The sequence below is a fragment of the Rhinolophus hipposideros genome (assembly GCF_964194185.1).
Source record: "Rhinolophus hipposideros genome assembly, chromosome: 16".
NCBI classification, from domain to species: domain Eukaryota; kingdom Metazoa; phylum Chordata; class Mammalia; order Chiroptera; family Rhinolophidae; genus Rhinolophus; species Rhinolophus hipposideros.
This window is the reverse complement of record NC_138062.1, coordinates 57,258,422-57,273,482: the sequence shown is the minus strand read 5'-3', so window position 1 is coordinate 57,273,482 and position 15,061 is coordinate 57,258,422. Positions and strand designations below refer to the sequence as shown.

Below are 15,061 nucleotides of genomic sequence, written 5' to 3'. Positions count from 1 at the left end.
TGCTTCAAGGTCCCACTGGTGCCTCTGGCTCAGTAGGGGAACCAACCCAGATGCTTTATCTCCTGCTCCCTCTCCAAACCACCGAACCGCCTTCACTGGCACTGGCCTGTCACCAGGTCACTGTCACCCCCAAGAGCAGGGGAGGAGGAAAGGAAGACGTGCACAAAAATATACACAGAATTTATTTTTAGGCACATTTCCACCTGCCCAAGAGTGTGGGAGGTGGCGGGGCTCACACCTTGGGTTCTGCGAACACCTTCCAACCTTCCAGCTGGCCCATCTTGACCAGGGCAGCCATCATGCCCATGTACACGCAGGCAGCAGTTCCAATCCCGTAACTGTGAGCTGCGGGGGTGGGGAGGATGGCATTAGGCACTGTGGGGCTTGCCCATGCCCACTGCGGGCACTGGGCTTTGACCCCAAGACGGTGCCCCTCCCTCAAGGGATTAAGTCATTGGACCCTCTGACTTTGAAGATGTGTATGGAAACTGAGGCACAGAGGGAAGCTGGAATCTAGGTTGTCGGGTCTGGGGGTGGGAGGACACACTGGTGTCTCAGCCTGTGCCTGGGTCATAAGAACCAGGCCCCATATCTGCCTCGTAGTCCTGGAATGCTGGCCGCCTGGCCCCCAAGGAGCACAGACTGTCCCTGACCGCCTGAGAGCTGCCACCAGGGATGGCGGTCTGAGCGCGGGGCTCACTCCAGTCACAGGCTCAGGGGCGTGTGTCAAACCCAGACCTCATCCACTCGCCCAAGATCTCACAGCAAAGGAGCCCTCCCTCTCTGCCCGGCTGGCACGTTCCAGACACTTCCAGCCTTCTGGGCCAGGGTGGGTTATCTGCGTGTGGCCACCCTCCCTCCTCCCACTGGCCCTGAGGCTGGATGCGCGGCATCTGCTCCCTGTGCCAGGCCGGCCCGGCACGGCCCTTCCCACCAGGGAGCATGCTCTGCTCAGTCCCAGGTGGCCTCAGGCCACCTCAGCCCCGTTTCTGAGCAGAGGTAAAGTGAGAACAGTGAGAGCAGCACCCCTGCAGGGCCCTGTGTTCAGTCAACCAGGGCTCTGGGGACTGGGAGAGAGACAGCAGTGAAAACAACTAGCACTTCCTTTTCAGAGCTCATGGGCTGGTGGCAGAAACTGGCAGTGACCTTGAATTCTTTGACAAAGCGCACGAATATGGAGTGAGGGTGGCGGGGTCCTAGATCTTACATAGTGGGGTTGGTGAGAGAAGAAGCTGTGCTGATACCTGGGGGAAGGACATTCTAGCAGAAAGAACAGTATGTGCAAAGGCCCTGAGGCAAGACAGTGCTGGTATGTTAGAGGAGGAGCCAGTGAGTGAGGGGGAGAGGGAGGAGGGGAGGGGTTGGTGAGGAGGGCACGCAGTAGGTGCTTTAGCAGTAGCACCTGTTACTATTATTGAACTAGCTGGTGGTTGAGGTTCAAAAGCACTGGGAGTTGTCATGGCGACTGCCCGTCCTCTGCTGGAGAGAGCATACTGCACACAGGCCCCGGGATGGAGCTGGCAGGGAGGAGGTCAGCGGAGGTCGGGGTAGGGGCTCACTCACTTCGTGCTCCCAGGGTCAGGCCTCCAGCGCAGCCTCCGATGAAGTAGTTTAGGGGGTCGTCGGGCTTCTCTCGGACCTGGGCACTGACGCAGGAAGTGATGCCAAATACGGCGCCGATGGCGGCTGTGGGGGCAGGCAGGGAGGTGTGGGCTCTGAGTCAGGGGCCTGGAGGGGCATGACAGCCAGGCCAGTGCCAGGAGGGACCCTGAGGAGAAGCAAGACACCCCCAGGCTCACTCACCTGCGGTAAATGTGTACCGTCCTGTCCTGGCCACTCCTTCCAGGAAGGAGCCGGGGGGGTTGAGTGCAACACTGTAGGCAGAGGTGACCAGGCCTGCGGAACGAGAGGGGTACACGGTGGCTCAGACGTAGGCCTCTGCACCGAGGATTGGCCCTGATAAACGCCCTCTCCCTTTGTCCCCAAGGCAGCTCAGCTGGGATGTGAATGTGGCTCTGCTGCTCCGAAGCCTGGGCTCTCACCCTGCCTCCAGCCCCCGGCCGCCCTCCTAAGGCCTGGCCATGACAGCTCCTGCAGAAGACCAGTCTCCGTTACCTTCCAGGGCCCTGGCCTGGTATGCAGCAGCCACGAGGACGGGCCTGGAGCCTTGGTGGCCAGGCTGCTCCCCAGCTGAGCACAGGCCACCATAGCTGTGCCCCAGAGGCACTGGCACCCAGGCGCCGCTCCCATCAAAGGCTCCATTCTCCTGTGGGGCCCGGGGCTCCCTGGCCTAATCATCCTTGGCAGAGGGTTGGCTCCCAGGGCTGCCAACACCTCTTCGTCGCCACCCCGGGCTCTCTCCCGGATGGCAGCTCTGGCCTGGCCCATCCCTCACACCTGGTTGGCTGGGTGACCGTCCACACCTGCTCGGCCCACCATGGCAGTCAGCTTTTCCATCTCTGCCGTGGGCCTGACCCCCCCCCCCCCACCGCCCCTGCCATTGTTTTACACGAGGGGCCGGGGTGGGGGCTGGGCCTGGAGCTGAGTGCGGGGGAGGGGGGGCGGGGGGGGGTGCGCGAGGACCAAGGATCTATTCTGGGGCATCCTGAGCAAGCCCTGATCTGGGCCGTGTGGATTTGGGGTGAGGCCGGGGCTGGCCCTCAGTCAGCCTCCCCCGCCAGACCCTCCTCAGTGGGTGGGCAAACCAGGGTGCACTGGAACCGCCCAACATGGGACTCCCCATCCTCCAGCTGGTGCTGCTCAGGGTGACAACACACCCCTCATCTCCCCACAGACCCCCCGCGTGGCCTATTGTGGGCAGGGACCTCCTGGGGCCAGACCATTCCATCTACCATGCCGTCAAGCACAGCCATTGCCCCACTCACCCTCCTCAGGGCCCAAGGAGCTCAGTCCTCTTACATCTGTCGCTTCCTGGGAGGGGAGGGGGCCTCAGAGAGGCAGAGGGACTTGTCTGAGGTCACCCAGCAGTCTGGAAGCCAGGCGGGTCTGACCCAAAGGCCAGGCTCCACCCCTCACGGTGGCCCCAGGGAGTGGGCTTCACCCCAGTTCCCAGGTCTCCAGCTTCTCGGGACCCACTCACGGGATCTTCCAGGCTGAGCAGTGCCTCCCACCCCAGCCTGGGCGTGGACGCAGCTCACTGGAGCTGCCGTGGGGCACTTTTCACACTGGACAGTGGGGTTAATCTTCACAGCAACTGTGAGGAGGGCCAACACTGCCACCTCATTTCCCAGATGGGTAAACTGAGGCCCAGGGAGGGAAAAAGAGCCACATATAAAGCGGGCTTTAGTACACCTTGAATTCATACAATGCTACACGTCGAATGTATCCACTAAAACAACAACAACAACAACAAAACAGGACTCCCACGTACAGGCACTGGTCTGAGGGCCCCCCAGGTCTTAGTTCTCCCAGTCCCACGACGGACAAACTCTAGTGTCTCCGCTCGACCTCGGAGAGGCTGGAGGCTGGAAGGCGGAAGTGGGGCCCGACTGTTCCCGCCCAGCAAACACCCCCCCAGCCCCTGCTGCCCAGCACTCTCGCACATACATACTCCCCTCACCCTTATACGCAATTGATCCGAGGGGTTCCCAGCCCTGCCTGGGACCTGGTGAGCCTTGATCTGCGAAGCTGGGCCAGTAGTGAGGGTGTTAGGCTCGCCCTGAAGGGGAAGCACTGACGAGATTCAGTGATGGCCCCCAAGCCCAGTCATGCCGTGACACCTGGGGGGCATCTTATCAACCCAACCCCCCATATGCCTGTGGTCCTAGCCACGCTGGACACTGAGTGCCCCCACCACCTACGTTTCCTCAGAAGTCCTGGAACTGGGAGAGGATGATCTGGGAGCCCCCTGATTATCCCAGGGTCAAGATGGCCCCCCCAACTCTCTCCCAGCCATTATCCAGTATGGTGACCTGCCACAGCCGGCCCCTCCAGGAGCCCTCCTGACTCCTCAGATGCTGCAACCCCCAGCACACGGGGATCTCTGCTAACTCGGATCTCTCTAGCGTCTCCTACCACCCCCTCAAAAGGCCCCCTCCCCAACCCCTCAGCCTGCTTCAGGCTCCCTCTCAGCCTTCCATAGTGACCTTCAGACACAGAGCACATTTGTTCATTCATTCATTCACAAACAGTTACTGTGTGACCTCATTCATTCATTCATTCATTCACGAATTCATTCACTCACAAAGTTACTGTGTGCCCTGATTCTTCCCTCCCTCCCTCCCTTCCTTCCCAAACAGTTACGGTGCGCCTACAAGGTGCTGGGCTCTTTTGGCAGGAGGGCTCCCAGCCCTCCAGGGCCTCACCACTCAGGGAAGCCAAACATTAAATTAATTGTCTTGGGTGAGGGCTGAGGGGAGGCAGGGAATGAAGGCAGGGGGAGGTGAGGGAGGATCCAGGTACAGGTTTAAGCCAAGTCCTGTACGTTGAATAGCACTGGCCAGTGAGAAGATGCAGGCAGGCAAAGTGAGCAACACACACACACACACACAGTGACACGCTCAAGACCCCTGGGCACCCTGGAGAGCTCACGGAAGCCAGTGACCACCCCCAAATCTGAATCTTCCAGCGACTGCCTGACATGGCACCTCTGTCAAAGTGTCCCACCCATACCCCCTCAAATACCCTCCGGAAAGCTGCTCCCCACTCACTCGGTAGCACCCCACTCCTGAGACACACCCGGTCTCCCCCAAGAGCTTCCCGAGACTTTAGGCCACACCCATGGCGCATGCATTTGGGAGCTCACGTGCACACTCCCACTCACAAACACCAACTGTCAATGTCCTTCTCAGCTTCAAAAGTTAATGTCCTTCTAAAGCATCCACTTCTCCAAATCTTCTCCCTGAAGGTCCCACACACCGCTCAGGCCACCCCCTCCTGCTTTAATTCCCCCCGAGACACAACCGCCACCCTCGTCATTCGCCAATGTCAGCATCTCCCCAGAAGAATCCACCAGAGTAACGACAGTGACCGGACCTCACACTGCACAGCCCTCCCCGGCTCTCAGAGACGCCACCACACACCCTGAACTGTCCCAACAACCTGCCACTCAAGCAGACTCTGCATATCCCATCCCCTGGGACGCCTCCTTCGGCCCTTTCTCCTGAAGACCCTCCTTAAGGACCCTGTGTGCACATTCCTTGCCCCAGGAACCCCCAGGAGTAGACCAGCAGACCTGGATTGGCAGCCCCGCTTCAAAAGACCCTGGGGTAGTTAATACATCTCTCCGACCTTCAGTTTCCGCCTCTGAGAAATGGAAATGACAATGGTGATCTTACTAAATATGTAGATAACAGTGATTATTAGGTCTACTCTAATGCAAATGCCACCCAGTGCAGATTCAACTTCTGCCAGGCTGTTTCAGGAGCTGGGTATGGAGGTGGCCAAGAACACGACTACTCAAGGAGACTGGAAGGGACAAGATTCTGGGGTCTCCCTCACCCCCCCAAGGCTATCCTTATAGCAGCCCCCGACTCCCTTCACCTACAATGTCCTCAGCACCCCAAGGATTCCTCTGGCGGCCCCAATAAAAACTACAGATGTCCCTGACCACCCCTCTCCTGGACCCTAAAGAGACCGCATCCCACTCCAGAACTTGATCAAACTTCTGTGTCCCCCTCAGAAACTCCAATAACCCACGATCCCCAAGTAACCTCAAGTTACCTGGCCAGAAAGTCCCATAACCCCCATCTCTTTTGACCCCGATGCTGGCCCTGTCCCATGTCACGTCTTCCCCAAACGCCAGCATCCAGGGACCGCTTCTGACAACCTCAGCGATCAGCTTGTCACATGTGCCACGACCTCCGGGTGCCCCCCAACCCTGCCAGCCCCACCCCCACGCCTATCTCACACAAGTTTCCCATGAGCGCCCGACACCCCGTAGACGACCACGTACCACCCCGCGAAATTCCCAGACCCCATGTGACGCCCCCATAGCTCCCGCTGATCCTGACCACGCTGCACCCTCTGAATTAATCCGACGCCCCACAAAGTTTATCTCGGACAAAAGCTCTCCAGCGTTGCAGGGCCGCTAAAGACACCCCGACAACCATATACCGCCCCGCGGAATTCTCAGTCCAATAGGCCACCCTCGGACGTCCCCCAGTGACCCTATGACCTCCCTGCACCCTCTGCTCCCCGGGCCCAGCCGGTCGGGGCTCACCGACGGCACCACTGATACTGGTGCTGGCGTACGCCTTGCGGTGACACTCAGTGCCCTCGGGGATGTCCCAGTACCGCTGAAGAAGCAGCCGCGCCATGGCTGCCCACCCCGAGCCCCGCACGGAACACCCCGCCGGCTTCCTGCGCGCAAGGGCAGAGGCCTGTAGCTCTCGCGAGATTGATTGGTCGCGCGCAGCGCCCCTTGCGGACGGACCGGCAACAAGCGTGCAACTTTATTGAGCTCCACGGACATGAACACGGGCTGTGCGCACACACGGATGTCTCGGCACTGGCGTAAAGGAAGAGCGCGTGCATCCCCAGCCGATTTCTGGAGGGGAAAACAGGCCAACCAGGATCAGGGAAGTCAGGTCTCACTAGTTCCAGCTCAGAAGGTCCTAGGTAAGGAATGGTTTGATTCACGGAGGTGGGGCCTAATCTAGGGGCGGGAGTATAATGGGTAGTAGGCCTATCCCCGTGCAGATTATGGCGCGGGCGGGACGCGACGGCACTTGACTGGAGCAAGATGTAATATGAGGCGGGGCGTAATGGGGTGTGTGGCCACTTCCAGCACTAGAATGTGTGGGGGAGTGGTCATGCTCTGTGGCCAGTCCCAAAACTGGTTAGAACCGCGTGCGACTATTTTGGGGCGTGGCCAGGATCGGGGGCGGGGCTTAACAGCAAAGGGACCAATCCTAGTGCTAGGATCTTAGAGGGACCTGGCCTGTGCCCAATTTACGGCTTCTCCAAGCCCTGGGTGGGATGAAGTACATGCTACTTTGGGGGCGTGGCCAGAACCAGAGACACACCCCGAAGGGGACTTGACCAATCCGGAGCTGTACGATTGCCTAAGGGTGTGGGCGCAGCAAATTCCGGAGGCGTAGTCAAGATTATTCCGTCGCGTGATCCAGACCAGTCCTGGTGTTAGTTTCTGAGCAAGGGCAGGGCCTATCTCGAAACAGTGACCAATCCTATTGCTACAGCCTGAACGGGGCGTGCCACCAGAGGACAAGGCCCGGCTCAGAGGCGGAGTTTCGAAGTGCCGGAACCAGTCAGGGTGTTTGGGTTTGTGGAGGGCCGCGCCGAGGTCCTCAGAGGGCCTTTGGGGGCGTGGTTCGTTTCGGGGGTGGGGCCGGGGCTGGTTCCGGGCCGCCCGGGGGCGTGGCCGGGCCTGGACCGCCGCAGGGGCCATGTCCGCCCCGCCACCCCTGCAGATCCGCGAGGCGAACGCACATCTGGCGGCAGTACACCGGCGCGCCGCGGAACTGGAGGCACGGCTGGACGCGGCGGAGCGTACGGTGCGCGCCCAGGCCGAACGCCTGGCCCGTCACGACCAGCAGCTGCGCGCCGCCCTGGACGAGTTGGGCCGCACCAAGGATCGGTGAGGCCCGGGGCCCACACGGTCGACTTCTCGGAGGTGGGCGAAGGCGGAGCGGAGATTGGAAAGGGAACATCAGCAGGGGGAACGGAGTGCATTCACATGGGGGCTGGATTACTGGAGAGATTGAAAAAACAAACACCAAAAAACTTGAATTAGTCATCAGCATGTAAAATTAAGAGATGTCACACGTGTGGATTTTTAACTTAAAAGTTAAAATCAGCTGGTACTGAGTGGTGCAAGGACCACCGACCTCCTGGTGGAGGTATTGGGAGCCGTGTCAGGTCCTTGTGCAGAGGATGAGATCTATCAGCAATTTTGAAAAGTCCCTCTAGCAGCTGAGAGTTGCAAGGGATGAGACAAGTGCCCAAGGAGGTGGTAGGGCCCAGGTGGGAAACAATTCCGAGCTGCCTAGATTCATTCATTTACCTTTACTGAGCACCTACTATGTGCCAGGCACTGTGTGGGGTACTAGGGCACGTCCGTAAGACCTACGCAACCCTGCCCTTAGGCAGACACATCACTACGGTTACAACATGGGGTGATCGAGGTTGTAATGGAGGTATACACAGGGTTCTGAGGGGACCCAGAGGGAAGGCTTCCTGGAGGAGCCATCTAAGCTGAACAACAAATAGGAAAAGAAGAGGAAGAGGGAACTGCAGGAAGAGCTAGGGGGAGCGATGAGTCTGCTCAGGCTGCCGTAACAAAATGTCACAGGCTGGGTGGCTTAAACAACAGACATTTATGTCTCACCATTCTGGAGGCGGGCAAGTCCATGATCAAGGTACTGGCAGATTCAGTTGCTGGCGAGGACTCCTCCTGACTTGCAGATCACTGTGTCCTCACAGGGCAGAGAGCTTCTTGTAAGGGCACTAATCTTATCATGAGGACCCCAACCTCATGACCTCATCTAACCTTACCTCCCAAAGGCCCCACCTTCAAATACCACACACGGATGTAGGGATGGCAACGTGTGAGTTTGGAGAGAATAAAAGCGTTCAGTTAGTAACACGGGGAGGCCTGAGGCAGTGGTGAGGAGCATGGCTTGTATCCTGATGGTGATGGGGAGCCTCAGAGGTTGGGAGTAGGGAGAGAACCTCTGGTCCTCCAGTACCATAACAGCCATGTCTTGCGTCCCCACCAGCGAAATTGCCGCTCTCCAGGAGCAGCTGCTGACCTCTGAGGCCACTGTCCACAGCCTGCAGGCTGCTGTCCACCAGAGGGACAAGCTCATCGGGCAGCTGCAGCCCCGAGCCGAGTTGCTGCAGGACATCTGCCGCCGCCGGTCACCCCTGGCTGGACTGCTGGCTGCCCTGGCTGAGGCCGAGCGCCTGGGGCCCCTGCCAGCCAGTGACCCTGGCTACCCACTCGCTGGTGGGCCCAGTTCACCCCTTGCCAACAGCACTGGGGAGAAGGAGGACAGGGACCACCTCCAGCCAGCAGTATTTGGAACCACTGTGTGAGCTTGAGTAGATTCCAGAATGGAGACAGAGGGTCCCTGTGAACTTTTTCCACTGCTGCGGGTGTCCTCAGGGCAGGCGGGGTGTCTCCAGTGTCCCAGAGGAGACCCCATGGCAGAACCATAATCCTTTTCAAGCATCAGAACCTGCTAAAAAAGTCATAGGTTTCAAATGGACAGAATGCAGCCCAAATGTTTAGTCCAGTCAGAATTTTTTTAAAACAAAACTTTGAACCCATTACCTTTCACCTTTGAAAAATTGGCAATGTTTACACACAAAAAATCTGGATTTCTGGCTTCAGACTTGGCCATGCTTGCCTGGATCTGAGCCCAGAATACCTTTAGCCAGAGTGTGAGTTTTAATTAGCCCCCCCTATCTGTCTTACTGTCAGATGCCTGGCCCCCGAAGCATCTGAGTTTGAGACCTCTCTCTGATGGAGGCAGATGGCATCAAGTTCCACATTATTTGTTTTTTTTCTCCCTCCTTTCCCCCGGCTCTGATTTTCACTCCTGAAGCATCCTCCATCCCAGGCTAAAGCTTTTTCTTACTCTTCATCCCAGACCAGAATTTAGAGCTTCAAGCTGTTTTGCATTGGTTATTTGAAGATACAATTTTAATCCTAGGTACTTTTTTCCTAACTCCAGCCTTCCTTCAACCTTTAACCCAGAAGGAAGAGCACGTGTGTGGGACATACTGAGCTGCCCAGGAAAACTCAGGCATCCCTTAACCTTGATAATCTCCTGCCCCAGGACCTTTTCATTGGCTGTTCCCTCTGCCTAGACTGCGCTTCCCTCAGGTGTCACATGACTGGTTCCTTGTCACTCAGGTCTTTGCTCAAATGTCACCAACTCAGACAAAGGTCTTCCCTGACCACCTTATCTAAAGTAATTCCTCCTCACCCCTTGCCATTACCCTGTTCATTATATTTTTCCTTTGTGGAACTACTTACCATCAGAATGTAAGCTCCATGAAGGCAGGGTTTTTGTTCTGTCACCAGCACCTGGCACACCCTGAGACCCCAGCAGGAACACGATGGGTCTGTGGGAGCCAGAGATCCCCAGCACTTCTGACGACCCCCACCCCATCAGCCAGTCCAGCTTTTGTAGTAAGCAGCGGGCTCCTTTTCTATATTCCCTAGAGAATCTATTTTTTAACTCCTTATTTCTATGCTGCCCTTCTTGGCCCGAGACAGTCAGGGCACTTTGCTTTTCATCAAACCAGAGAAACACCGTGCCCTTCTCTGTCCAGTCGAAGTGCCCAGCCTGGTACCATGGCAGCCATTTCCTGGCCTCCTTACTCAGGGAATTGTCATACCAGGAACTGCAGAGGGCAGGGCCCATTTCAGCCTGGAAAAGTCGGCAACCAGCCCCAGCTCTCAAGATGGTGCCGCCTGCCTGACTGCCTGCCATCCGGCAGTGACCCCCAGTATAGCAACAATAGCACGTTTTCTCCTCTGGATGAATAAGGAGGGGCTGTTTGTATGAGGAAAGGCAGGCTGGGGCCTGTCTGAGCTCAAGAATAAACCAGATGATTTCTCAGCCTTGGTCCTTCCTTTCTTCCTGGTGTGGCAGCTGGAGAGGTGGCCCCTGTGCTGTTCCTGGTCCAGGGTGGGGCTCTGCTGGGCAGGGAGACACAGGTTACAACCACAGGAGCTTGTGCCAGGCACTCTATACACACAACTGTGTCTAATTTTCCCAGCCGCCTACAGACAGACACAGGCTGGGAAAGTGAGGCTGAGAGGTCTGGGAGGGCCGGGCCACTACCAATTTTTGGAGGAGGGACTGTTGAAATTCTGATTCTCTTAAAGATGAGATGCCAAACAGCTACAATAATTGTGGTTAGATTTTACATTTTCTGTAGAAAAAAAATTCATTGTAACTCTCACAAAAAACCACAAGGGAGTATTTCTCTTCGTACCTGAAGACTTTTGAACTGCAGCAAGCCACCAGAATTTGTGCAGCAGAATGTCACTGCAGCATCTCAAAGCTGACAATGTGACATCAGCTGTGGCTTGAAACTCAGCACTGGGTCACTGGTGTCCTGTGGGTTAGTTTCCCGAAGCAGCCGTCTCCTGACCACAGCATCGTGCTGTGTCCAAGCCCAAGCTTTGAAAAGCCTCTGCCTATCTCTGGGTCTGTGCAGGCGGAGGAGGGGTCCCCAAATGAGGCCCAAGTTTTCAGTCCTGGGAAATCCACTGTTCTTTTCTGTCCTGCTGATTGGCATAACACTGTTGGCAAAAAAATGTCCAACGTCTCGATCGAAGGCCTGTGACGGCAGCCTCATTTCCTCTTAGATTATGTCAGAGGTCAGGGCCGTTTCTCTGTTCAGTACTGCAGCCCGGGCTCACCAGCTTGTCACCAGTGAGCCCACCAAATGATGTTGAGAACTGAGAACCAGCCACCGAAAGACCCACATGACAAACACCACGACCGGCGCCTCAGTAACTACCAGGAATCGCGTTGCCTGACAACGCTGAAACGTGTGTCGGGCTCTGCTGTGCCCTGGCTCAGCTAGCACGGTCCCAGGCCTCCCAGCGGGCACGGCGGGGCTACCTCCAGCCCCTTTGAACAGAGTTCCTCAGCAGCTGTGACTGCTGCCCTGTGAAAAAGCAGGGAGCCAGTGAAACTCAGAGGGGAGAGGACCTGCCCCCCGTCACGCAGGAATTGGGCCTTAAGCCTCTTTGGCCACAGCCTTGCCTCCTTCCATCTCTGCAGAGCTGTGGCCCGCCCTCCTCCTCATGGCCAGGAAGAGACCCCCAGCCCCACCCAGGTGTGGGCCTGGCTCCATCCCAGGCCTGGGCACTGCAGGGCTGGGAGTGACTGAGCAGGAGGGGCGGGGATGGTGCCAGTAACAGGCTGCCCTGTTCCTCTCGCCCGGCCCTGTCACCCGGCACAGTCAGGGTTACAGCGGGGGCCCCTCCCTGTCTCCAGAGCCACCGTCCCTTAGCAACAGTGTGCCAGGCAGGACGCACTGCCAACACAGGACAAAGCAGGCAGGAGCCAGCAGAGTGGCCGTCTGGAGGACTCGACGACAAAGGCCAGGTGAGTCGGGGCGCTCAGCCTGTAATCCGGCCGGCTGAGCAGGGGACCTCTGTGACCTCTCTCCCACACAGCTGCCCAGAGCGCCCTGACCCACCATGGACGCTGTGGACACCACTGTGGAGAAGCTCCGGGCGCAGTGCCTGTCCCGAGGGGCCTCGGGCATTCAGGGCCTGGCCAGGTGAGCTGGACCCTCACACCTCTCTGACCTCTCAGCCCCGGGGACCTCTCCAACTGTACTCCTTGCCCTCCAGGTTTTTCCGCCGCCTGGACCGGGACAGGAGCCGATCCCTGGATGCGAGGGAGCTCCAGGGGGGCCTGGCTGAGCTGGGGCTGGCGCTGGACATGGCCGAGGCGGAGGGCGTGTGCAAGCGCTGGGACCGCGACGGCAGTGGGACATTGGACCTGGAGGAGTTCCTGAGGGCGCTGCGGGTGAGGCCCAGCTACGACCACGACTGCGGGCGAGTCCCTTCAGCCCACTATCTGGGGGTGCTGAGCTCTCAGTACACTTGCGTGTCAGCATGGAGACATGGGACACCCAAGAACTCATCACTATGAGGCACCTGCTCAGGGATCCCCTGTGCTCTGCACTCTATGCCTGGAGGGGTTGGGGTCCCCCAGTTACCGCTCCGCCTTCCCCAGCCCCCCATGTCCCAGGCCCGGGAAGCAGTCATTGCAGCTGCGTTCGCCAAACTGGACCGAAGCGGGGACGGCGTGGTGACCGTGGACGACCTCCAGGGGGTGTACAGTGGCCGCGCCCACCCCAAGGTGCGGAGCGGGCAGTGGACCGAGGAGGAGGTGCTCCGCCGCTTCCTGGACAACTTCGACTCCTCCGAGAAGGATGGGCAGGTGGGTGCCCATGGCGTGCCCCACCTCCTCCCACGCTGGCCTCCGGCCCCACTGAGAGCCTGCCTGCCCCCAGGTCACGCTGGCTGAATTCCAGGACTACTACAGCGGTGTGAGCGCCTCCGTGGACACGGACGAGGAGTTCGTGGCCATGATGACCAGTGCCTGGCGGCTGTGAGCAGGCCCTCGCTCAGCTCTCACACCCGAGTGCAGGGCCCCTACCATAGCAGCCCTGGGGCTGGGGGCTGGAGGGGAGTGTGGGAGGAGTTAGGCTGCAGAACCACTTGGACCAGGTCTCTCAGGACCCTCTTGTCCCCCAGGCCCTACCGTGCCGTCCCTAGGGCTCATGAAGCCACTGCATATGCGTCCGCTCTGCCCCCTCCAGGCCTCCTCTGTTCTGCTCAGAGAAGCCTCGACCCTGCAAGCACTCCCCCCGCCCTGTCCCTCCTGGTCCCAGGGAAGCCAAGAGGCTCCGGGAGGCAGGGAGCAAATGGCTCTTCCTGGAAGCCAGGCTCTGCATGGAGGGACAGGTCTTAGAAGGCAGCCAAGTTGGGTGGCCCGTCCAGACGGAGTGTGGGGCAGGCACCCAGGGCAGCAGGCAGGCCAGCTGCCGTGGAGCCTTCCCCCGGGAGGTAGAGGCCATTCCTGGCTAGGCCCGCGGGCTTCCTGAGGCCCGTGGGGGCACACAGGAGGCCAGGGGTTTAGTTAAAAGTTTTAATGTAGTTCCCAAATACATTTCATATGACAATCTTACATAAATGTTCCAAAACACATGGGCGTTATCTGGTTTTACTTGTCACTAGTTGGCTAAGGCGTCTAAGCAGAGAAGTGTGACCGGATCTGCTAGGGAGCCTTGGGTATCTTCCCATGGCTGGGGCTCAGGCTGCACACAGCTGACCCACGCTGTGGGCGGCACAGCTGCAGAGACCAGGCCTTCTCCTCCCCGGGAGGGTGGGCTGGGCAGCTTCCTCTGAACTCCTCAGAGCCCTGTGCTCAGGGACCTTCTCTGCAGCGGGGTGGTACCCGGCTGGCTCTCGGCCCTGCTCTGTGGTGGGGTGGGCAGTGCCCGCTCTTGTGCGTACTGCATGTTGGGACCGCCTGTTGTCTGGAACTAGTCCTCTGCCCCCTCTTCAAGGGCCTTGCTAGGCTCCCCCAGTGCCCCTCATGGAGGCCCCCACCCTGGACGGTCTTGGGGGCGGTGACGTCCAAGGCTGGGCAAGGAACAGCCAACAGCAGGAAGCAAGTTTGAACTCGGGTGCCTGATGATGGGTGACCCACGTAACAGGGACAAGCAAGAGGGAGATGGGGACTCCTAGGTCCAGTGACCCTTTTCAGATAAGCACTCTACAGGCATGGGCTCACCCTTCAACAACCCATGACTTGGCCTGGCGGAACCCTAGGGGAGAACAAGTGGGGGACTGTCCCCCAGTGTCCCTTAGAACACCTGTGGTCCCCCAGTAAGGCCCCAGCATAGAGGCTGGGACCACAGGGAGAATGAGGACGCTGGACCTGTGCTTGCTCAACACACAGGAGCGTCTTAACCTAAAACAAAAACAGCCTTGAGGAGAAAATCTAAAAATACACACTCCAAGTCAGAATGTGGGAAATGGGAGATAAAGATAGTTAGCAGAACATCCAGGAGGCCCAGTGTTTACACTCATGGGGACAGACCTGGCGGCCTGGGTGGGTGGCGGGGACCCATGGGGGTGGTGGCGGCGGAGGGGGAGGCCGGCGACACGAGAAGGGAGGGGTGAAGAAACCAGGCGTCCCAGTCCCAGTGAGAAGCCGTGACAAGTCTTAATGTGCCATTTCAATTCAAAGGGGAGAGGAAAGAAATGTTCTTTTTGTTTTGCTCATCAATATGATGAGGTCTCGTGTCCCAAACCACATTCAGGCAGTTCCCGAGTCTGCTTCTGAACGGGCCGTGCAGATCCGGACTGTGGCCAACCCAGCGGGGAGTGTGGTTCCCGAGCCCCTCGACGCTGCCGGGGAGGGGCGGGTGGGCAGGCGGACAGACGGACAAAGCAGCAGGCTCGCGGGCAGCCGGCTCCCGGCGCTATGTGCTCCCAGCCGTCTGCCCATCCCCTTCGTCGCCAGTGCCTGTGGGAAGCAGCAGCCTCGCCATCAGGTCCCCAACCTGAATGGCACCCCATCCCCCGAGG

At 58.6% G+C, this 15,061-nt stretch overlaps 4 protein-coding genes across 21 annotated transcripts in view; 2 read left to right on the top strand and 2 right to left on the bottom strand.

Annotated features, from left to right (window-relative positions):
* Positions 1 to 156: 156 nt before the first annotated feature.
* On the bottom strand, positions 157 to 6,374 carry NDUFA11 (NADH:ubiquinone oxidoreductase subunit A11). Its single transcript, XM_081076249.1, has 4 exons — positions 6,182 to 6,374; positions 1,804 to 1,896; positions 1,564 to 1,686; positions 157 to 345 (listed from the first exon to the last, which is right to left on the bottom strand). Exons 1-4 carry the CDS (start codon positions 6,276 to 6,278, stop codon positions 233 to 235), a joined length of 426 nt encoding a protein of 141 aa, XP_080932375.1. The 5' UTR covers positions 6,279 to 6,374; the 3' UTR covers positions 157 to 232.
* A 678-nt stretch (positions 6,375 to 7,052) lies between these two features.
* Positions 7,053 to 10,555, top strand: VMAC (vimentin type intermediate filament associated coiled-coil protein). Its single transcript, XM_081076247.1, has 2 exons — positions 7,053 to 7,558; positions 8,700 to 10,555. Exons 1-2 carry the CDS (start codon positions 7,368 to 7,370, stop codon positions 9,016 to 9,018), a joined length of 510 nt encoding a protein of 169 aa, XP_080932373.1. The 5' UTR covers positions 7,053 to 7,367; the 3' UTR covers positions 9,019 to 10,555.
* Positions 10,556 to 11,932: 1,377 nt separating this feature from the next.
* Positions 11,933 to 13,671, top strand: CAPS (calcyphosine). 2 transcript variants are annotated; one of them, XM_081076240.1, is made up of 5 exons: positions 11,933 to 12,056; positions 12,128 to 12,234; positions 12,308 to 12,485; positions 12,696 to 12,902; positions 12,976 to 13,671. In XM_081076240.1, the coding sequence occupies exons 2-5, from the start codon at positions 12,152 to 12,154 to the stop codon at positions 13,075 to 13,077; spliced, it is 570 nt and encodes a 189-aa protein (XP_080932366.1). In that variant the 5' UTR covers positions 11,933 to 12,056; positions 12,128 to 12,151; the 3' UTR covers positions 13,078 to 13,671. The 2 variants fall into 2 exon arrangements, with proteins under 2 accessions (XP_080932366.1, XP_080932367.1); XM_081076241.1 differs by having other exon boundaries at positions 11,996 to 12,234; positions 12,711 to 12,902; positions 12,976 to 13,664.
* RANBP3 (RAN binding protein 3) overlaps positions 13,544 to 15,061 on the bottom strand; it is a gene marked incomplete at its 3' end in the record, with an annotated part of 52,411 nt that continues 50,893 nt past the window's right edge. For 8 of the 17 annotated variants that reach the window (XM_081076134.1, XM_081076119.1, XM_081076128.1 and 5 more), the window contains one exon: positions 13,547 to 14,999. In XM_081076134.1, the coding sequence (XP_080932260.1) occupies positions 14,956 to 14,999 (44 nt within the window). Of the gene's footprint in view, positions 15,000 to 15,061 lie in introns of all 17 variants that reach the window. The other 9 variants (XM_081076137.1, XM_081076122.1, XM_081076127.1 and 6 more) reach the window with 3 other exon arrangements.